Source organism: Sebastes umbrosus, chromosome 14, assembly GCF_015220745.1.
Source record: "Sebastes umbrosus isolate fSebUmb1 chromosome 14, fSebUmb1.pri, whole genome shotgun sequence".
Lineage (NCBI taxonomy): Eukaryota > Metazoa > Chordata > Actinopteri > Perciformes > Sebastidae > Sebastes > Sebastes umbrosus.
The window spans coordinates 5,553,328-5,576,953 of record NC_051282.1 but is presented as its reverse complement, the minus strand read 5'-3'; the positions used below and the strand labels follow the sequence as shown (position 1 = coordinate 5,576,953).

The 23,626-nt window shown below is 42.0% G+C and overlaps 1 protein-coding gene and 1 long non-coding RNA gene across 5 annotated transcripts in view; one reads left to right on the top strand and one right to left on the bottom strand.

Moving 5' to 3' along the window:
- LOC119501967 overlaps positions 1–13,997 on the bottom strand; it is a 25,461-nt gene extending 11,464 nt beyond the window's left edge. Inside the window, exons 1-2 of the long non-coding RNA XR_005209980.1 lie at positions 13,988–13,997; positions 12,193–12,202 (exon numbers count right to left, since the gene is read on the bottom strand). This is a non-coding gene — a long non-coding RNA (uncharacterized LOC119501967). The remainder of the gene's footprint in view (positions 1–12,192; positions 12,203–13,987) is intronic.
- The window catches only part of LOC119501966 (oxysterol-binding protein-related protein 7-like), a 27,523-nt gene extending 3,897 nt beyond the window's left edge, over positions 1–23,626 (top strand). The window contains exons 1-23 of one of the 4 annotated variants that reach the window (XM_037792748.1): positions 4,197–4,220; positions 5,371–5,590; positions 7,315–7,458; positions 8,464–8,517; positions 8,626–8,739; positions 9,001–9,168; positions 9,672–9,813; positions 10,027–10,145; positions 11,396–11,485; positions 11,622–11,778; positions 13,343–13,476; positions 16,103–16,195; positions 16,557–16,737; positions 16,840–16,914; positions 18,123–18,337; positions 18,427–18,564; positions 18,662–18,725; positions 18,822–18,900; positions 20,000–20,144; positions 20,364–20,514; positions 21,175–21,301; positions 21,470–21,592; positions 22,453–23,626. In XM_037792748.1, the coding sequence (XP_037648676.1) occupies positions 5,423–5,590; positions 7,315–7,458; positions 8,464–8,517; positions 8,626–8,739; positions 9,001–9,168; positions 9,672–9,813; positions 10,027–10,145; positions 11,396–11,485; positions 11,622–11,778; positions 13,343–13,476; positions 16,103–16,195; positions 16,557–16,737; positions 16,840–16,914; positions 18,123–18,337; positions 18,427–18,564; positions 18,662–18,725; positions 18,822–18,900; positions 20,000–20,144; positions 20,364–20,514; positions 21,175–21,301; positions 21,470–21,592; positions 22,453–22,561 (2,790 nt within the window). In that variant the 5' untranslated portion in view covers positions 4,197–4,220; positions 5,371–5,422 and the 3' untranslated portion in view covers positions 22,562–23,626. Of the gene's footprint in view, positions 1–4,196; positions 4,357–5,370; positions 5,591–7,314; positions 7,459–8,463; positions 8,518–8,625; positions 8,740–9,000; positions 9,169–9,671; positions 9,814–10,026; positions 10,146–11,395; positions 11,486–11,621; positions 11,779–13,342; positions 13,477–16,102; positions 16,196–16,556; positions 16,738–16,839; positions 16,915–18,122; positions 18,338–18,426; positions 18,565–18,661; positions 18,726–18,821; positions 18,901–19,999; positions 20,145–20,363; positions 20,515–21,174; positions 21,302–21,469; positions 21,593–22,452 lie in introns of those variants that run through there. The other 3 variants (XM_037792747.1, XM_037792746.1, XM_037792749.1) reach the window with 3 other exon arrangements.

Genomic DNA, 23,626 nt, shown 5'->3' with positions numbered 1-23,626 from the left:
ACTGAGTTGTGACAGTGGGGATGCACAGAGGTGTCTGGCAAAAAAGTAAAAACAGTTGAACCAAGTTCAACGTTTTAGAGGATAATCCTGAATTTGATAAGCATTCAAACTAGGGCATCATGATATTGGAAAAAACTGACATTGCAATATTTTTTTTTTTGTTCAGCGATGAATATTGCATTTGAAAAAAAGGTACAGGAATAATCCCCCTAAGTTTTGTACATTTTAAAGGTAAATGCATCATCTGAGGAGCAATTTTAAGATGGTAGATAAACAATTTCATGCTCTAGTAAACATCATAAACACATTGGTTGTATGGATATGAATGTTGATAAGACGGCAAAAAAAGTCACACCCACAACGCATGGTTAACAACACGGGCTCCATGTTTCAAATCAGGTCGGGTGGGTTGCCGACAGTCGTGCTGGGAGCCCCATCCCTCTCGGCAGGGAGAGAGGGTGCAGCCAACACTAGTCCACGGTGTAACGTTTAAAGCTCACAGACGTGGGACGCGGGCCACCTTTACCCTGGGCTTTTCCATGCCGACCTACTAGAGCAACGCCATGGAGGAAATGCGCCCGCACCGAGCAGCTGTCTCTGACAGTTTCGTTATGAAACTGTGGCGGGCCTACCTAGACTGTAGATAGTTAATGGGAAACACTGGATCAGTCATGGAAAATGAAAACCATAAGTTTTCCTTTTTGTATCAAGCCGCAAAAAAGATGTAGATGGCGTGTTTGAGTTGACTTGCCGACACTGCACGTCCTGCGATGTGACTATTGCTCGTGCGCACATCGCAATGTTGATAATGAACCGATATACCGTGCCGCCCTACTTCAAACTCATGGGTCTGTTGCTCAAACTGGCTATCTAGTTATCATTCAGCCTTGGGACAAAACACTATTGGCTTATAAATGCCAGGAATGTTCCAGAGTCACAACATTTAGCCTTTTGCAGCCACAGTGTGGCAATGTTTCAGACCCCTGGATTTGAAGCTGAGGATCTTGTTGGTGACAGCATCTCTAGTGAACTATGGGAAACATGTTGTTGAAGGAGTTCACAGAAATTCTACAGATGACACATGGCCTTGTTTTCTGCTCCAGGCAAGGATACAGTTGTTGGTACAGTGTGTTAAACACTGCTGTCAGGGCTGCATCTCAGCCCAGGCTGAGGCTGGTCAGACCACATACCTCTCATGGTTGTTCCAAACTTCCTCCTCTGTCCTTGTTAATGACTCGACATACACGTATCATAGCTGGGCTGTGACATCAGATGGAGGACAGTTAGGGGGGCATTGTACATGAGTGACAGTCTGGGGGAAGGAGCTGTTTCTTAACCTGGATGTGTGAGAGTTCTTTCTGAATCTCCTGCCAAATAGTAGGAGATTGAAGGAGAGTGAGAGAGGAGAGTTGAGTCCTTGGTGATAACTGCTCTCCTGAGTTCTAAATACCTTCAATAACCTGCAGGTCACAATATTGTCCTATACAGCCTTTGACTACAGCTAGAATACCTCACTGTGATACATGATGTTTATGCTTTCAACTATGTATTGTAGCTATTGAGTGTCAGGCTACCTTTCCATAGCCTCCTGAGCTCATAAAGATGCTGCTGTGCCTTCCAAGAATGGTCCTCTGTGATGTTTACCCCCTAGTCAAAGGATGTTACATTAAATCCCTGGTACGTGCAGCCGCAGCTTACCATGTAGATATCTTTTAGTTTTCACTGTTTCTGGTTGAATGATCGTTAGAGATGGGTACCGAAACCTGAGTATTGAACCAGCCAGAACGTTATCAATACACCCGTTCAACAAGCATAAACATGATGTTATCATGTAGAAAAACAATATTTCAATCTGCTCTGTCCTCAGTCTCATCCAACGCTGCTACATTTACACAAGCACAGCGCGCTAGCTCGGCTACTGGCGAATAGTTAGAAACAAGCTACAACTAAAGCGGTCCGTATGTAGTCTAACCGTTTAGCTTAGTTTGCCACTTATCTTAAAATTCTTGTAAACTAACTTATGAGCTGGCTGAGACAAAGCAGCCCCTCCTCCTCTCAGGACAGAGGTTAGTTTCCAGTAAGATATTGAGTTTGTATAGTGATTTCTGCTCCAGAAACATTTAGTTATTTTCAAAAATATAAATAAATTCTAATCCTGTTCTGAATTTATTATTATTTTTTAAATAATATATTTAACTGCATGTAATTAGTAATGAAAAAGAACCGCTAAGAGTATCGATAAAGAACCAAACCTATAAGAGTAGTAGTATCAATAGAATCCTTCTGATACCCATCCCTAATGATCATGGTGAGTGTATGGAGAATTTAGGCCAGGGAAGGCCTGACCTATATGCCAATGGCACCACCCACTATGACATGCCCAGTAATGATAATAATTGTGTTGCACAACAATGTATTCAGTAAGGGATAGTGTACAGCGAGCCAGTCATTATTGTGAAAGAATCCCCGACGGGGTCTTTCATCGCCCTGAAGGGGATTCTTTCACAACAGTGACCCGTTAGCTGTACTATTTTATAGACTCTATCTCGGCTACTTAGTGAAGAAATCAATATTTTGACATAAAAACGGTCCGCCAGAGTCTGACATCAGAGCCGCGCCCATAGCAATGGTCTGTTATACATAGCAACGGTCTGTTATACAGAAATTACAGAACGCTGTGATTGACTAATCAGAATCGAGTATTTTTTTCTTGGCTATAAAATCTTCATTTCCTGTCAATGTTAAAGAGTTAGATCTCACTTCCAGTAGTTTCTAGTCATTTAGATAGTTTTGTGCTGTGTGCATGGTCAGACACCATTAGAGGTAAATGAAAAAAAATCAGTATGTATAATGAACCGACGTTTCTTCCATATGATTAGCAGTGTAATTATGGCAGCTTCAAATCATTATTGGAAGGAGCTCATGTGTCATCGACTCATTCAACAAAACAAAAAAGAGGGCATGTCAATTCTGTCAACAATGTCCCTCACATGGGTGTGCATCAACAATAATACACGTATCGCTTTTGTGTTTGGAATGTTTTATACAATGACTCTGTAACCAAGATGTAATCATACAGTGATGTGTAGTGCAAAGCATGCAAGGAATGTTTTGGCCCTCTTTCTGCTCCGTCCTTCTTCTTCTTCTTTGGTTCCAACAAGCAGGAAAACTCCTTCCAAGAACCACATGGTTTACTGGATCTTTGACTACTATGAAGTAATTGCTTGACGGTGCATTTCATCACATTAATTTGTTGACGATAAGAAAAATAAAGTTACCAGGCTTATCCCTAAACCTTTATTCTATTGATGTAACTTTCCTAACAACAGTAGTTCTGCTGCAAAAGTAAAATGTTGATGACATTTAAAAGAGTGATTTAGCCTTCTATGAAATGTAGGCTAACCCCCTTATTTATTTTTGAGCTATTTTAAAGGTGCAATGTGTGAGATCTGGACAGAATTTTTAGTTTAAAACATTAATATTATCAACAAAATGTGAAGAGGTTACAGTGTTGACGTTATGTCAAAGACGTCTATGTTTTGTGTTGCAGAGATATCTACTGAAATGAGCATGATAACCAGCTAGCCCCGGTCTGTCTTGTCTTGTAATATAAGTCACTGTCACAGTAAACACACAGATGGCTAACGTAAACTATAGGTCGACACCGCACGTGAAGATTAGAAGATATCAGTGTTATTTTGACTGGCTCTCACTTTCAGCAGTTTGGTTGAATATTGCATATTCTTAAGCCCAGCTGTTAGTTAGTAGTTTTTTTTTTTATATAATTGATGACTGTAAATGTAAATATAATGGACCCAGTAGAAGAGGTGAAATGCTGTACCCTATTTGTTTGGATCATGTGGCCAGATCTTACACATTGCACCTTTTTTTTTTTTTTTTTAAATCATAATTTAACACAGTAGTTGCTACTGTTTGCTTTTTGTAGGGCAGAATTTATTATTGAATGCAGTTCAGGTCTCTCGCACAGTATGTTTCTAATGCTGAAAGAAATCTGTTCTAGATCTTGTCATCCTCGTGATGACAGAGCCGGCAGGCCTGTTCGGTCAGGTAGAGTGTTGCTCTACTTTCAGCCCCACCCAGATACCCACTGGCACTGATATGCACCAGTCTGACCAGTGCATCATTAGTCAGCTGTGAAATTGCTCTCAGTGTAACACAGTTTCTCAGAGGATTTTGATGCTGAAGGATTTCTTTTTATGGTGTGTTTTTTTTGTCTTTTAAAGAGGATCTTTTGAGGGGGATTCTTGCGGTTCTACAATTATTCTCGAGGGAAAGTTAAAGGAATTTTCCGTGGACTAGTTGGGGAGCAGCTTGTTAGGTATCAGGCCAACACAGGTGTGGTTTATTTGTTATTGTGTCACCAAGGCTTCTCTGATTTTAATAGTTGCTTTAAATTGCCTCGTTATGTTTTATTACATTGTCATCAGTATTAACACTTTCTGTAGTTGTGCACTTTGTGTTCAGTGTGGGACAGAACGATATGGATAAAAGCTTCTATCACTGGATATGACAATTTACAACATGGTTTATCAATATATACGTCGATATACAGTGTGGCGATATTCTCAAATTTAAACATGACTGCAATGCCCCAATTCACTCCGATACTACAGTATAAATGGTGTAGTAAGGTTGACAAATTCATATAATGCCTTTATATTGTCATATCGTCCTAATGTAATCCAGGGCTTTAGGTGTAATTATTCATCCTGAGCTAAAGTGGGGAAAAAAAAAAATCTGATTTTCTTTGAACACACCGTCATGTGATAATGGCAGCCAGCCATCTGCAACAGAATCTGGTCAGGCTTCTTGAATCGTTCGTCTTGTAATTTCAACATGGAACACTTCCTCTTCTCGGCTGTTTTCATCTGCTGAAGGAGAAAGTGGGCCATCTGTTGACTGTGGTTTCATCCTAATTATGTGTTTCATTGTCTATTTGACCTATTGATCTAGGGACTTTTAGACTTCCTACATCACCACTGATGAAAGGGGAAGGTAGTTTTTACTCCTCTTGTATAACTGTGTGTACCGTATTGTTTTTTTAAGTGTCCAGCCTGATGTTATATGACTGGCCTTTCTGTTTAATATGCCTTGTTTGAATTTTACAAGCCAATATAAGACGACCAAGGTTTAGAACTAGAGGCATATATAATTCCTTAATGGTGAGTGCATCCATTAAGGCATATCTTATTTGATTATGAAGAGCTGGGTAAGAAAATATAAATAAGATGTTAAAGATGGCTAATAACATCATCAGCAAAGTGTAACTTGATTGCATTACAGTACATTTATCTTAATTTCTCAATGTTTTATCACTGCACTGTTGACACTTTTTGTTGTCCTCCTCAGTGCCGTGCACTTTGCCATGAGACACAACCTGTCCTGAAGGTCCTCTAACTCCATGCAACGCTTTACTCATCACATCGCACCAATGGACCCTCAGGTGTGTCCGCCCCCCCTGAGCAGCAGCCAATCGTTGATCAGCGGCCTTGACAAATCCCCAGCCAGCACATTCAAACCTGGCCACTCGCGGAGCAGCAGCACCGGCTCCTCCAAATATTCAAAACAGGTAACAAGACCTCACAGGTACAGAATCTGACTGTAATGCGTTGTTTTTTTAGTAGGGATGCACATCTGGCATCTGCCAGAAATTAATATTTCCTCCGAGTGCACGCTGGCAGGTAGGCATTCAGCCCGAATGAAATGATTTGGAAGTGCTTATTACAGTCCTGCGACAGCCACAGATACTGTATTTTTTTTCTCTTTTTGTGTAGAGCATTTGATTTATTGGTTGATGTCAGGATGTAATGAGAATTTCAACTAATATAACAAATGTTTCTAAAATCTTTACCAGTCCTAACCTTTTTTTAAAGTCAAAGGAAAAAAGTACAAAAGCATAATAGGTCTTCTTTAAAGTTGATGCTAAACTCCCTACTGGCTGTATTCATCTGTCTTCTAGTTACTCAAAGAGTAACACCTCTGCCAATAAAGTAGGGAGGATATTTTATTATGTCATCAGCCTTCTTCTTCTTCTTAGTCCTCTTGGCCCCCTTGGGAGCATAGGGCGTCCACCATGGATCTCCACCTCACTCTCTTCTGTGCAGTGGTCTTTGCTTCTTGCCAGGAGGTCCCGATCTTGTTTAACTCGTCAAGCATAGACCGTCTCCAGTTGTTTTTTGGTCTCCCTGGCTTCCTCTTTCCTTGTGGGTTGTAGTCCAGAGATTGTCTTGTTATGTTTGTTTCTTGTTTTCTGAGTGTATGCCCGATCCATCTCCACTTTCTCCTTTTGATTTCTTTGTTGATTTGCTCCTGGTTTGTTTGTTTCCACAGGTCTGTATTTGTAATTTTTCTGGGCCACCATATCCTCAGTATGTATCGGAGGCAGTTGTTGATGAACACTTGCAGTTTGTTGGTGATTGTGTTTGTGGTTTTCCAGGTTTCACAGCCATAGAGAAGGACAGATTTTACATTTGAGTTGAAAATTCGGATTTTTGTGTTTTTGGAGAGCTGGGAAGAGAGCCATACAGGTCGGAGTGTTCTGAAGGCATGTCTTGCTTTGCTGATGCGTAGCTCCACATCCTTTTCTGCTCCTCCGTCTGTGCTGATGTTGCTTCCCAGGTAGACAAACTCTACCACATTTTCGAGGGGTTGCTCCTTGATATTTATTCCTTGGTGGGATTTAGTGTTGATCCTCATGACCTTGGTCTTTCCAACGTTGATCATGAGGCCTAGCTGTTTGCTGTGTTCATGTAATTTGTTTGTCTTCTGTTGCATTTGTGTGTGTGTTCCTGAGATCAGTGCCAAGTCATCTGCAAAATCGAGGTCTTCCAATTGTGTGAAGGGAGTCCACTGTAACCCCGTCCTTTGGCCATCCACTGACTTTTTCATAGTCCAATCGATGGCAACAAGAAAGAGCAGGGGAGACAGAAGACAGCCTTGTCGTACTCCTGTTTTTATTTGGAGGGTGTCTGATAGCTTTCCATTTGAAATGACTTGGCCCGTGAATCCATTGTACATACATTTAATGAGATTGACCAGTTTTATGGGTATTCCGTAATGTCGGAGCAGCTTCCACAGGACGTTTCTGTCTAGGCTGTCGAAGGCTTTTTCAAAGTCAACAAAGTTGATGAACAGTGTCATCAGCCTTAGCTGTAGCCTAAACAGAAAGTCATATAAGAGCTGGGTAATAATTAATACATATAAATCAGTTTTTATCAATACCTTTCTATATACATTGCATCTCATCAATGTCATTTTGTACTGATTAAAGTGTTTCCTCTGTGTCTGTGTCAGTCTCGTCACTGGGAGGTGATGGACGACCTGCAGCAACTAGATATGTATTCAGTTCCCGGCTCCACTCAGGACCTCAGCATCCCTGGGATCTGTGAGGGATACTTGATGAAGAAGAGGAAGTACCCGCTCAAAGGCTGGCACAAGGTGAGGATGGCACACATCGTACAGGATCTTTTCTGCTCTGTTTGCTCAGGTTTTCAATGTTATTGCTGTAAATCATTGTCCATTCAACATAAACATGATAGTTAGACTGAGCTGTTTTACCTTCTTAAATGGATAGTTCTGGTCTTTTGAAGTAGGGTTGTATGAGGTACCAGCCCGGGAGCAAAGCAATGTACTAGCTGTGGACGCGGGCAGCACCAAAACATATTTAAGCCACCTAAAAAAAAAAGGTGTGTACTATATATTTAGAACATTTTCGGCGGTTTACCTTGCCGTGGGACAGCCGTTTCCGACAGGTAAGCCATTGTACCCCTCTATGCTCTTGCCAAAGCCTCCAGACTCCATTGAAAAAACAGTACTTTAACCACACTGGTCGAGCGCTGCCTCGATCGCTTAGTTTGGGGTTCCGGTGTAGCCGGCAGACTTCCTTTTCCATGAGCTGCTCATTGTTTACAGTCCGATTAGCAGCTGACTGGAGTTGGAGTTGAGAGACGACGTGTACTGATTGTTTTACGAGTAGCCAGTTTTACAAGCTAATTTTAAACTAATAAAAAGCTAAATCATTGTCAGACGATAGCTGGTGGATTCAGAAATTGAATATCTGCCAATACGTTCCGCTTCTTTTGCTTTCCACACGGACTGTTTACCTGCAGTTAACCAAAGCCTGCTTGAACGTGATTGGTCAATACAACTCGGGACTGCAAACGGAAACCAGAATGCTTCCGATGCCAATATCCTGTCCCGTTGCCTACAGCTTCTACATGTGAATGCAGAATCTGTTTATAGAGATTACAAACCACTAACTGATCAAGGCAGTGGTAGACCTTGTGTTCTGCAGGGTAAAATCACTGTTTTTTTCAATGGAGCCTGGTGGTTAAACCGTTAAACTGCAGAAAATATTATAAATATAGCGTACACTTAAACTGATGCTGTTTTTTTTAAGTGAGCCTTTTGTTTCTAACGTTCACTGTGATTGGTCTTTTTCAGAGATACTTCCTGTTGGAGAAAGGAATTCTCAAGTACTCAAAGACGCAGCAAGACGTAAGTCATGAACAAAAATGCAGCTGCTAACACTACACGTGACCTCTGTTGAGTTTGTTCTGTTGGCTCCAGTGTGGTCTGCTTGAATTTAAAATTTTGTGTTTTTAGATTCAAAGAGGGAAGCTCCATGGCTCTCTGGACGTCAGCCTGGCTGTCATGTCCATCAACAAGAAGTCCAAAGGCATAGACCTGGATGCTGGAGACAACCTCTACCACCTCAAGGTAACCTACGCAGCACAGTTCAGAAAGATTTCAGGACCTCTGAGGTGGTTGCAGAACGATTAACGACACCAACAACATTGCCATCTGCAAAACTAAACTTTAGGAGAAAATAGTTACTCATAATTCACATCAGTGAAATCTAGAGCTTCCATCTGGATAAACTTCAGCCTGCATCTCCTTGTTCCTCTCTTTCTCAATTTCCATGTGTCCTTCTTTTTATTCATTTATTTATTTTTTTCTCTCTCCTTTCCTCCATGTTAGGCAAAGAGCCATGACATCTTCTACATCTGGTTGACCAAGCTGTGTGCCCACCGTGTATTTAGGAAAAACGAGGCGATGAGCGTCCACCATGGCGTCCTTCACGCTCTCTCCTTGGGCCCGAGCACCGCGCCGACCATGTCCACTCTCTCCCAGACAAACAGAGCAACGGTCAGTGGAGAATCCCGCTCAAGTTAATGTCACACATTTTATCATCATCAGAGAAAGCCCCCTGATGGGGTTGTTTCTATGGTAACAACCACAAAGCACAAATAATTGTGGGAGGTGGTTGATAGTGTAGTGGTATCAGCTCTAAACTAATGATTTTTTTTTTTTTACCACCAGTATATTATATGCTAACTCATACAACCAAAATTAGCATACTAACCTTCTACATACAAAACTCTTATCAGTTTAAAGACCTTGGAAATGGCTTCTTTGTCACAAAAGCGGTCACCGCTAGGCTTTTAAATAACTGTTTTAATTGTTCATCAATCACTCAATTATTGCTTGACTGTTTGAGATGGAGATCTCACATTTGAGAATCAGTGATCAGCAAATGTTTGTTATTGTTAACCTATTATTTACAGTGTCGTTTAAAAGAAAAACACAAGAAAATGTGAGTGTCATTGGTTTTAATTCTGACTTTAACTGTGATCTGTTTGATCGACCAGCCTGCTCACTACGCCAGCTCAGCATCCATGTACCATCCAGAGATGGCGAGCCCCGCCCCTGCCGTCGCCTCTAACCCAGGGGTGACCAGCAAGGTGTCGGCGTGGCTGCAACAGACCCACAACATCGACGCAACCTCCAACGGTGAGAACCATCTGTAATCTTTAATCACAGAGTGAACCACTGCCTGGCTGACAGTCATATTTCATTATATTCAACAGTGACCGACTCCACACAAATATTGAAATACAAAAAAATAAACATGTTGACTTGATTTTACTGTCTTGATAGGAACAGATGTAAAACCTTTTTGCGTGTCTTAATCACTAAACTGACCTTTGACCCTCTGTTTGTCAGACCTGGCTCGCTCTCAGGCAGAGCTGACAGAACTGGCCCAGCTCATCCAGCGACTCCATTGGCTGGAGGGTGGCCTGCCGATCACGAACTCAGACCTGGAGATGAGGATCAGCATGCAGGTGAGTCCTCTGGTTACAACTTCAACATCTGGTTACAGCTTCAAATCATATTTCACTGGAACAAAACCAGTGGCCTGAGAGGATTTGTATTGTGTTTAATGCAAGCTCAGTAGTTTTAAGGCTTTTATGAATCAACTGACATAATGTTGATTTGAATAAGATACTGTAACACTTGCATCCAGGCTAGATGGGTCACGTCAGCAGCACGTGGCGGCTACCATGCTGAACTATTGCGTCTCTCATGCGTGTGGTGTCCACACCGGCAGCGTTTCTGCTGCTGCTGTCAGCCCATTCTTTTTTACATAGTTTGCCTTTTATAATGGCCATTTCATTTCATTAACTCCGTCAAGGCTGAAGGCCTAGGAAGGAGGTTATGTTTTCACCGGCGTTGGTTTGTTTTTTGGTTTGTCCGTTTGGAGGATAACTCTGGACGATCTGAATGAAATTTTTTAGGGTGGGGTGTGGCACAATGAACAATCCATTCAATTTTGGTGGCGATCCAGGGGGGGCAGCGACGTACATGAAACCTGCCTTGGCGGAGGTCTGCGCTCTCCGACTGTCTTTATTTTAGACAGAAAAAGGTTAAGAAGCGTGTGCTCATTTGTAAATAACAGTAATAATCCACAATTGAAAGCCGGTACTTTATTCATTCATGGAGCCGTGCAAATCACTGCATTTTCCACAACACTCCTGCAAATGTTTCAGAATAAAAGCCTCGTGTTAACAAATGAAGGAATTCTGTCCACAGAAAAAACGCTAGAGGGCTTTTATTTTGAAACGGAAGAAGGAAGTGTTGAGTTAAAAATAAATATTTTTTTCCATTTCTGTGATATACAGTATATGATGTCAATATAATGTCAATAGATCACTTTCACTGTCTGTTGTTGCTGTGAACCGCACAGTTCGCGGTAAAATAGGTGAGACCTTGAATCTCTAGAAGAGAGAGCCGAGCCACGCTACGCTACATATCAGTCTACAAGGACTGTTGAAAAATGTAATGTTGTTTTTTTTTTAAAGTTATTTTTTTGGGGGCATTTTCCATTTTTATTGACAGGACAGTGGATAGAGTCTTGAAAGGGGGGAGAGAGAGAGTGGATGCGGAAAGGGCCACAGGCCGGATTCGAACCCGGGCCGCCGCGGTCAGGACCAAGCCTTAATACATGGACGCCCGCTCTACCAACTGAGCTAACCCAGGCGCCCGTAATGTTGTTTTTTGAGAGAAGCTGTAACCCTGTTGGTGTCCTTTTTAGAATCTCTCCCTGGAGAAACCCAAGAGGAAGGTCGGGAGACAGTTTGGTCACTCCAGGACTTTGTCCCGCGTTGAAGCCATGGGGGGTTTGGTAAGACTAACTTTTATTCTCTATGCAGTGATGCCAATCATCTTAATTTTGTTCTGTGATATAGTTGCATCCTCTTTTCAACAAGTTGAATTGCTCAGTTCGATATTATACCATTCCTCTGTCTTGTCTTCTTCAGTTCACCTCCAGCCACCTGAGTACCAACGGTAACCCCGGTGTGGGGGCGTCTGTTCAGTCCATCCCTGACTACGTCTACACTCAGTTGTCCAACCCTCAGGTCTCCTCACCTGAGGCCAAGAAGCTTCACCAGGAAATCTGCACTGCTTCTCAGAAGGGTGCGGCTCAGTGTTAATTTCATTAACAAAACTATGACTAAATATGTTCGTCAAGGTCCTTTTATTCCATGACTAAGACGAGACGATGACGAGACGGCACCAACGTTATTAAACACTAACGGTGACGATATCAAATGCAGTATCATTGACGAAAAAAGACAAGACAAAAATGTAGTTTATTAACATAAAAACTTTACCAGAATCTCTTTTTATTTTTGTCACCTTCCGGCTTCCCTCCACCACTCTGTCTCTCTCTGTCTCTCTCTGTCTCTCTCTGTCTCTCTCTCTCTCTCTCTCTCTCTCTCTCTCTCTCTCTCTCTCTGTCTCTCTCTCTGTCTCTCTCTCTGTCTCAAACACACACCGCTGTGGCGGCAGCGCTCAATCCGTCTCTGTCCTTCTCGTCTCTGTCCTGACAATTGTGCTACTATAATGCACAAAGTTGGCGGTTTGCTGGTCAGGTTGGTTTCGGGTGGTTGAGGGACGCATCATTTTTTCTTGTTGGGTGGTGGGATTGGCTCTCATAACGGACCGGTGGGTGCGACTGGACTGAACCGCGCATCATTAATGAGCTCAGTCAGGAGGACTCGGAACTAACTGCAAAGCTGCATTCTTAATTATTCAACCTGTGTTTTCACCATATAATGATAAGATCAAATTTTATGTGAAATAAGTGACTAAAATGACATAAACATTCAATATCATCTGATGACTAAACAGGACTAAGATTAAATAAAAAAAAAAATAGCTGACAAAATTAAGAGAAAACGTTTTGACTACAATGACTTTTCGATGACTAAAACGTTTTGAGTTGTCCTTGACTAAAACTTGACGTTGGCGACTTACAGACGTACGAATCTCCAACGGTTCCTATGGTGTATTTCTGTCACGCTCGTTATTTCTGTACGTGGTTGTTTAGTCTAGTCTTGCTGGCCCGGTGGCTGACACTGACACAGCTACAAACGCCACGAAGTTTGTTTGTGAACACACTCTTAACGGCGAGTGGTTGAGGTCACCGGACATACACTAAGTGCCAGCCTTTGATTCTAACAAAATGGTTTTGAATAACATGTTGCAATTGTCTATGCGCATATATTTTACGACCACTAGCCTCCGCGGATCCCACTAGCTGGCTACTTTTTCTCATTGGCTGGCTACTCCATATCCTTTTGGAATCTTTATTTAAGCATATATAGCACAGGCCTTCGTCACACTATTGATATATTGTTTTATGACATTGCGCTGTCGCAAATTTTTTTCCGACTTCGGGTAGCTCTCTTTTTTTCTTCACCATACTTGTGTTTGCATTCCTGATTAATGTAAGCAAAAAACTGTTTAGTCAAAATTAGCTATTTCAAGTGTCACTTTAGGTTCTAGTTACTCTTTTTAATAACATTAGTCAGTGCTTTCTGACATTTTATAAACTACAATGAATTTGGATTGAAAAATGCCTTACCTATTTACCCACTACTCTGCAACATTTGTGTCTTTATTACGGGTAGCATCATGTTCATGAATGTGGACTTTGTCTTTGTAATTCATAAAGTTTCTGTATGTTGTGTTACAGTTCATGCGTCTCTTACGTCCGTTCATGAGGTCTTGACCTTGGAGAGGGAGCGACTGAGGCAGGCGTGGACCGGCCCGGACATGAGGGACAATACCTCACAGCAGCTCGCTACACTCTGCAGCACACTGTCTGAGGTAATACACACACACACACACACACACACACACACACACACACACACACACACACTAGGAACAGAGCTGGACTACATAGAAACAAAACTCAAAACGATCCTCATTCTTCCTGAAGCTGAAAATCAGACGACAACAAAGACTGACTGACATGAATTTAACCCTTTCCTCCCGGAGTCCCAGAGTTAAAACACTGATTATCAGCACAAAATATTAGTATCAGCTAGGGTTGGACAATATTATATCTATATCATGATATGAGACTAGACTACAGTAGCGGGTGAAATCATCAGGACACCCGCCACTTTGGCAGGCAGGGAAAACGCTGGAGAACCGTAGTTGTCCGCTTTCTTGGCATCTCATGCCTCCGTGACTATCGATTCCTCTTATTGATGCTTTCCGACAGTTACGCATGCACAATGACGCGTACGCACGCTGTATCATGTTTCAGTTTGTTTGGGACCGGAGTTGCGGAGAAGAGAAAAAAAAAAAGCGCTCAACAGCATGGCGAAACTAAACCTGAGGGGATGCACCCTATTTTTTCCCTGATAATGCGATACCGTGAACAACAAACCTGTGTTTAAATCAACAGGAGGAGAGTTAGTAACGTTACCTGTTAGTAGCCACTGGGCAGCACAGTCCTGCTTGGTTAAATAACGGAGCTACTAACGTTAACGGAGGTGCCATTCAGTTATTATTATGAGACAATTTTTTTTTTAATCAAAGCAAATATTTAAATAATCGTAATCATTTAAATTGTGTGTTTTTATGCAACCGCTATAGATTACAAAAACAAAGTACAGTACTGTGTAAGCTACCCTTCCTCTACGGTGTAATTCGAACACTGTAAATTACCATGCATATGTGTTTTATGTAAAATATATTGAACATTGAATGACTTCAGATCTCAAATGTTATTCCTTCATTTAGCGCAGAAATTTCAAAAGCGGCAGATAAAATTTCTAGAATTTTTTTTCTCCCAATAACACTTGGTCACTATATCCGCATTACTGATGATTATTTATCAAAAATGTCATTGTGTAAATATTTTGTGAAAGCACCGATGGCAACCCTACAATAATGTTGCGATATTGACATCGAGGTAGTTGGTCAAAAATATTGTGATGTTTTCTCCATATCACCCAGCCCCAGTATCTGCCTTCAAAAACACTACGGAGGCCAAGCCCTCACTGTCTTTCGGTGAGGTGCCGTGTGAAACTGTTAAGCAGGTTAGGGCTGTTTTTAGGCAGGACAGGCACAAGTTATCACAGGAACACACCTCAAGTCTTTCTCTCCCTACTTCCGCACACACAAAGACACAAATAGCAGGATCGTTGCCTCACACTGAAACCCAACAGTCTTGTCAGTCGAGTGGCTCGTTAATTCCTGCTGTCAAACTGACGACGCTCGCTAAACCTTCTTCTTTGGTGTTTATGTGAGGTTTCTTCTTAGCTGCCTGCTTGTCTCTGTCCATGCTGCATGGGACTTGTCTTGTTCCAACCAATGGGACATCAGTTGGTGTGACTTTGGGCTTTATTGTGTTGTTGGTTGCCTGGCAGTTGGGTGTCCCTCTACGTTCTCACTGTGAGCAACACAAGTCGACATGTTTTTGGCATCATTGGGCAAAAATTCCATAATAACCTTTCAGCATATTGTAATTCAAGTGTTCAACTAGACTTCTGCACCTCCTCATGGCTCTGTTTTCAGGCTTTAAAAAAATCTAGCCCGTGACGGGAGACTTTGACCAATCACAGGTAATTTTATTGAGAGAGCGTTCCTATTGGCTGTGAAAAATATTAAAATATCTTAAATAAAGAAACCCTAAATAAAATAAAACCACAACCAAAACAATAAATAAAATGACTATCGGGCTCTGTTAACAAAAATATGCAATGTTCAAGTCCTCTAATGGCAGGAAAAACTCTGCTGTTTATTCTGGCAACAAAAAATTCACATAACATTTAAAACAAAACATTAGTCAGTACAATTGACAACCATTTTAACAGCCTGGCTCCTCCAGAGGTTTTCTTAATTAATAATTATTCACAATTGAACATTGAACATGGGAATCTTTCACCTTAGATATTACAAAATGATTAGCAGGTTGGAGCAAATATGATTTGATCAGCGCTGCCTAGTTTGACCGCTTGATTGGAGTTTGCGAGTGATTGACAGCTGCCTCCGTTGAATGAACAGCCAATAGGAACACTCTCTCTCTGAAATGACCTGCGATTGGCCAAAGTCTCCCTTCACAGGCTAGATTTTCTAAAGCCTGAAAACAGAGCCATGAGGAGGTGCAGAAGTCTAGTTTTCTCTCAGAACATTCGAATTACAATATGCTGAAAGGTTATTAAGGAATTTCTTCCCAATGATGCCAAAACATTTTCTGTCTGCTGCCACTTTAATAGCTGTAGACAACAACATCGATGCAATTTTGTCCTCTGGCCCTGTTAACAGTTAGACAGTAGAGCGACACATTGATCAACGCCATGTGCTGTGTGAATGCTCTGGAGTCTGCATGATGATCTGACCATTTATTTTTGGATTTTTTTGTGTTTTTCCACTTCATGTGTGTTGCATGGCTGGTTTGTGTATGTGTATGTGTGTGTGTATGTCCTTGCGTGTTTAGCTTGACATACAGTCCCGTCTGACCAAAGTCCATTCGCTTTCCCTGTCCTCTGACTCTACTGAGGAATCCTTCTGCACCGTCCGTCCTGACCAGGTGTGTACTGTGTTTGTGTGTGAGAGAGTCAATTTCATTATCTTGCCTTCACTCATATGCATTCCTTTTCATCTTGCATATGAAATTCGTTAAAAAAATGTGGCGAAAATGTTGACCTAATTCTCCTAGAAGCTATCACAGCAGAGCACATCTTGATTCTTCCCTCACGACACAGTCTGTTACAAGACAATGCAAATGAATGACGGTGTTGGTCATGTGGTTGCTATGGCTCAGGTCGGTGGCGGGAGTTGCATATTTCTTGCCTCTGTGTCTGCTACTTCAACATGCCTGTTGGCTAATGGTCTGGCTCCAACTCTTACTTTGTACAAACTGTTGATTTCTTCTCTGCGCTCCCTCACAGAGGACACCATCTATGGGTCGTCACAGTCATCGCGCGCCCTCGGTGGCAGATTCCATGGCAGAGTATTTTGACGCCAGCGAGGTGATCCTGTGCGAGAGCTCATCGGAGGCCGAGGCTTCGGATGAGTCGGGCCTGAGTGACATCACCACCACCAGCAACTCGGAGCCCGAAGAGGGACACGGTGAGTGTACCTACCGTCCAGTAGCAGTCAGACCACGCTGCCCGACCACGCTGCCCAACCACCGCTCTAAGATGAACTGACTTTCTCCTCTCTCCTCCTCAGCCACTGCCACCCTGAACTACCGGGCCAGTCTGAGCAACGCTCCTGACGCACCCAGCCCACTGCCCACTAATACTGGTAACGCCACCATTGTGTTGTCTCGTTTATATTGTGAATAAGTGCAGTGATGTCTACTGTGTACAGCGGGGTCTTGGCTCTTCAGTACTGATTTTAGACCAGAGATTAGAAATTGATTCACCCATGTATCGCAATTTTTTAAAATTTTGAAATCTATCTCTTTACTTCTTTTGAGTCTCTGTAGAGGTAGAAGGAAGTTAAAGCTTTTATTGTTGTAGTCTGAGTAAAGTGACGTCACATCTGTTCCGTATCCGTCAACCAAAACAAACGGCAGCCGGCTGCAGTGAGCTGAGACGACAAAGTAGAAAACGGCGGAGGGGGCAGCGTGGATACGACCTGCACCCTCACATGTTAAATCCAATGTGGTAAACCCTACACATCCAGTATGCGACATGCGGTCAAGCCGGCCGTCACTCTCATCTCCGTGGTCAAATGGGCCGACGCTACAACTGTAGAGCACCCATATACTGACATTTATGTTAAATGCATTCAAACGGCCCCGATGGAGCTGATCATGGATGTATAAAGAGAACCGGAGAGCTAGAGACCACCTTGAAGAAGTTAGAGGAAGTATACACGTGTGACTACGTCCCGTGTTCAAATTAAGGTGTTAAAAAAGGGAACTATACAGAATACATATGTAAATAATATTGATTGGATTATATTCACCAGAAGTATAAAACATGACATGTGTCTTATAAATTAAAAAGTAAATGCCACTACTTCAGTACATCTCTGACTACATACACGCTAAAAATCTAACATTTTTACTGGATTAATTTAGATCTTCCAAAGTAAAGATTCTTTCACAACAATGACCGGCTCGCTGTACATTATCCCTTATTTAAACACTAGTATGGCGTTTAATTAGTATCAAAATCCATGAGCGGAAAAGCATCCTCACGATAGAGCATTTCTGCTCCGCGTGCTCAACTCAACTGTCAAGTAGACTTTTGAGACTTTGGCGGCGGGGATGGGATGGAATAGACAGTGGCTGATGTGTCCGCTCCTCTGATTGGTCACTTTCAACACCTACAGTCTCTGACGGCGAAGGCAGAACATGAATAATTCATGAACACGTGACACCGTTGTCCATTCATAGAGCACAGAACACGTGACCATCCACTCCTCCAAATATCACAATGTTGTATCTGGGAAATTTGTTTCGATGTCCTTTAGTTGCATTGATTTGTGTTGCTGTGATCCAGGTCGTCGCACTGTCCTCCCCGCCTTCGGAACAGACAACAGCCACATTGGCATCATGACCATCCTGTACAACAACATCGGCAAGGACCTGTCCAGAGTCTCCATGCCAGTCGCTCTCAATGAGCCAGTGTCGTTGCTGCAGAGAGTCAGTGAGGAGCTGGAGTACTCCGAGCTGCTGGACATCGCCAACCAGATCGATGATCCATATGAGAGAATGGTGAGTTTGGTTAACTTAGATTAAACCAGCAGGAGCTGAGATGAGTTGAGTACATTCATAGTTTAAAAAAACAATATGCATGTTCCCAGGTTTACGTGGCAGTGTTCTCCATTTCTGGATATGCCTGGGCGTCCTGGAGGAATCGATACAAACCCTTCAACCCTGTTCTTGGAGAAACGTACGAGAATTACAGAGAAGACCGAGGCTTCCGCTACGTCAGCGAGCAGGTAACCAGCAGAGAAGGATATAGAAACATGCTGACCAAATCTCAATATCTGAGTTTTGAACATACTGTAATGCTGCGTTAATACGTCGTGCTTTCAGGTCAGCCATCACCCACCCATCTCTGCCTGCCACGCAAAGTCCGAAAACTTCACTTTCAATCAAGGTAGGAGCTGGGTGCCTAGTGATGAGTGCTGGATCCACCTGTACTGTATGAGTAGATGTAAACCTAATGCTCTGTTTGTCTGTCTGTCTCTCTCAGATCAGAGATGGAAGAACAAGTTTTGGGGAAAGTCGCTGGAGATTCTCTCTTTTGGACTGGTCAATGTTACCCTGCCCAAGTGAGCCACTGCTTCATTTAACAACACCAGTCAGCCACACAATGCAGCAGATAACAGCTAGATGTACAACAGTAGTAACATAAACCATACAGCACAACTGCTCATACGATACTCAACACAATTTGTATTCCAACCAAGTGACGCCCAGGTTGGACCCCAATTTGTGTGTAACGGTTAACAAATCCGTATTTTGATATAACTTATTTATATATATTTCCTTTGATATGTTAAAGATCCAGAGTGTAGCATTTAGTGGCATCTAGGGGTGTGGTTGCTGATTGCAACCAACTGAATACTCCTGTGTGAAATTGTATCTTTGAGGGCCGTGAAAAAAAATTATTCACCTATGTATCGCGATTTTAAAAAAAAAAAAGAAGTTTTTACAATTTTGAAATTGATTTTCTTTAATGCTAGAATTAATATATTTGCTTAATTTGAGTCTCTGCAAAGGTAGAACAAAAGTCTACTGATCAAATCCAGCTCATTTATGTCCAAACCAAACCGAAAAATCGCAGGAATAAGGTAGTTGAAATTCGTAGTTTTCCGTTCTGCATGGTAAACCAGACAATTTAGTCATCCATTCATAAAATCACAAAGCCATGTGGGTTTTATTGATAGTAAGATGCATCCAGTAGTAACTCTGCAGCATGAAAACACTCAGGGATTGCAGCCAATAAAGTTGACTTCCTATACATATATGGTATATACTGTATTATAATCAGAGCCAGTCATCCACATAAAACAAAACCTGTTTTAATGGACAATGGAGACATGACTTCAAAATATGACAATAATTTAATAATAAGTATTGTAATCATTTTTCATAGTCGGCATAACATTTAGATATATTATTTTCAGTGCTGTGGTAATGTTTAGAGAGCTTTTGGAGACATTATTGGATTGTTTTGAACAGATTGTGTTACACACCATGGCCATCTGCTGGAGCTGCTCAGTACTGCGTTCATCAACCAAAACTTGCACACAGTGTAGACCTGTTGAGGGAGAGATGAGCCTAACCCAAACTCTTAAAACCCTAAAAAAAACAAGTCTGAAAACATGCACAAAATGATTAAGTGTGGTTTAATATCTGTGTGTGTAGGTACGATGATCACTATGAATGGAACAAGGCAGTGACTTGTATCCACAACGTGCTGAGTCAGGAGCGCTGGATTGAGCACTATGGTGAGGTGGTCATCAAAAGCACAAAGAGCGACGTCTGCACCTGCAAGATCACCTTTGTCAAGGTCAGGACACACACACACACACACACACACACACACACATACACATACACATGCACATGCACATGCACAGTCACACATGCACAGTCACTCACTAACCAGCCTCTCTAATGTTTGCATCTGTTACTGCTAGTCCAGCTGGAAGTCCAAATAATGCACATGGACTTCTCTTGTCCTCTTGTCCCGTTTAACCACCTCAACCCTTTCCTCCCCATATTTCAGTCTCGCTACTGGAGCTCCGACAACAGTAAGAACGAGGTGCAGGGTGTGGTTCTGGACCGGGCTGGAAAAGTGGTTCATCGTTTTGGAGGCCTCTGGCATGAGGGCATTTTCTGTGATACCCTACCCACACCAAAGTGCATCTGGAAGCCAAGTAAGTAGCATCCCTTCCTGTCTGAGTCCTTAAAGGTCTCATCTATAGTGTCATATTGTGATAATAATTAGGGGTGGGGAAAAGATTGCCTCCCTTTTGTATTGCTACTTTTTTACGATTTTGAAATTGATTTTTTTTTTTTTTTTAAATGCCAGATACATTTGCTTAATTTTGAGTCTATGCTGAGGTAGAAGGAAGTTACAGCTTTTATTGTTCTAGTCTGAGTAACGTGACATCAGTTCCGTATCCATCAACAAAAACAAACCACAGCGAGCAGAAAGTAGAAAACGTTGGAGGGTCTGCGTGGATACGACCTGCACCCTCACATGTTCAATCCAGAGTGGTAAACACTACACATCAAGTAAAGTATGGAAACACTTTGGGTTTCACACATTACCAGGAAAAGCAGAGCTAGACATCACGGCTAAAGCTGCATGCTAACTTTGTCACGGACAGGAAACGTTATCGTATCGTGCGGTCGAGCCGGCCGTCGCTCTCATCTCCGGGGTCAAATGTTCCGACGCTACAACTGTAGAGCACCCATATACTGACATTTATGTTAAATGCATTCAAACAGCCCCGATGGAGCTGACCATGGATGTATATGTATATGTTATAATGTCCCCAATCTTGATATGTATGATGTCATTTCCTGTTTAGCTGTGCAGCCTGATGACCACCCCCAGTTCTACGGCTTTTCACGTTACGCCAGAGAACTAAACGAACTGACGTCTGAGCTGAGTGCAGTCCTCCCGCCTACAGACACACGCTTCAGACCAGACCAGAGGTTCAAACTGGATTTTTATTTAACATAATATATATACATATATATATATATATATATATATATATATATATACATATATACATATATATTTTTTTTTTTCACCCCAGTTGTTGCACCATCTTCCATGTTGAGCAGTTGTTTAATCCCTGCCCCACTTGTCTCCATCAGGCTCCTGGAGGAGGGGAAGGTAGCAGAAGCAGATAAAATGAAGGATGAGGTAGAGGAGAAGCAGAGGGAGAGGAGAAAGGAGATGGCCAAGAGAGGGGAGGAGCACACCCCCAGGTTCTTCAGGTGAGGAAGATTTAACATTGCACACAAGCAAATGTTGCCTCACCTATTTCAAAGGGGGAGACTCGTGGGTACCAATAGAAACCATTTTCATTCACATATCTCGATGTAAGAGGTCAAGGGACCCCTTTTGAAAATGGCCATGGCAGTTGTCCTCGCCAAAATTTAGCGCAAGTTTGGAGCGTTATTTAACCTCCTTCTCTGATGATACCAGAATCTTCACTCTAGCTTTAAAACTGTGCCGCTACAACCTAAAAATCGCAAGTTGCGTTAAAGAAATTAGTGTCGTTAAAACGAATTTGCGTTAACGTTAATTAAAACACTATAACATTGATACACACGCCTATTGAAATGTTGATATGAAATGTGTTTTTGGTTCAGAAACGTAGAGATTCAACTCATCCATAGTTTGCACGAACGTACAATGGCAACATTTTATTCTGGCGACTGGATCGTGTGATTGATGTGGTGATATACAAACATAACTGGTCCTTAAAATTATACATTTTAATTTGATTTTTATTCACATTTATACATAAAAAAATAACTAGCCTTGTAAATTACCAACATTTTTTATTTGTGTTACTTTTAGAGATGTTAGTATGAGGGTTTTGATAGCTTTTGAACAGAGCCAGGCTAGCTGTTTCCAGTCTTTATGCTAAGCTAACTGTGCTGTGGTGGTAGCTTTATAATTAGCATACAGACATGCGAGCTAATCTTCTCATCCAACTCTCTCCAAATAAGTATGTTTCCCAAAATGTCAAACTATTCCTGTTTAACGTTTAAAATATTGGTAACAGAAACAACATTTTTCCAAAAATGATTGCTCGGCAGCAACAGTTTTCTCTTGTCTGTTATTACAGGAAATCTGTGGATGAAGCCGGCAGAGAGGTGTGGCTGTTCAACGACACCTACTGGAAGCTCCGCAAAGAGCCGGGCTTCGCCAACACTGAAAACCTGGACCTGTGGTAGAACCCGGCACTTAGCTTAATGCCGAGGAATGACCCTAGCCAGGTGCTAAAAAAACATTGTAATATAACGAAGAGGAATAATATGCCCCTTTATTATTAAAAATGATGAATTGTGCCCCATGTTAGTCTAATAACCTATGCATGAATACACTGTAGTGACTCGTCAACAGAGATTCAGAGCTCCGCTGCTACCCGTTACTGTCGGGATGTAGAGGAGAAGGCCGTTTGAAGGCACAAATGAACCTCTAATTGAGTCTTTCTGTGCCAAGTAGAGGTGAGGTGCCGCTATGGAACAAATGAAGACTGATTATAGATGAAGCCGGATGTCCTTTCAGCCTTTGGCCTACATCTCACCATGATGGAGCTCTTACATATAATCATTCACGATTCAAAACAAATCTTAACTTAAAATCCAGTTTTTATCGCAGCCCTTGAGAAAATCGTTTTGTCAGGATTGAGGCTGTATGTGAAGTGTATTGGTGGGATGAAATATCAGAAAATAATGTTATACTTTTGTTAGTTTAATCATGTTAATAATAGCATTTTTTAGTAAGGCTCACTTGTATGACAGTTGTGATGGGAAATCAGAAATAAATAGTTTCAGCAGGTTGCTTGTTGCTGTGGAGGGATCCAGAACACAAGGAGGGGGGTAATGTGGTCCTTGTGGGGTGTGTTGCAGGTGAACTGGTGCTGTCCTGCTCTCTTTCTCAGTGGGTCTTACTCTATAAACTTGTCCATTTGTAAAGTAGGTGTGTATTTCATTTTCTGACATTTAATCGTGACACATTGGTGAGACGTGGTTTTTACTAAGTCTAGCAGACCTAGCCTTCCTCCTCTCTCTCTCTCTCTCTCTCGCCTGTATGATTTGTTGATGTCCAGAATGAGCCGACAGACGAGGATTGCGCCTCTTGGACCATTGCGCTCTGTTGATGTATGCAGTGAAGTATTTTTAACGATGTTTCAGCAATGGATTTTAATAAGGAAAAGAGACTACTGTTAAAACCCAGTGACGTGTGTTTTCTTAATGGTTTTGTTTCAAATTAAAGGTTCCCCTAATCGACACCGA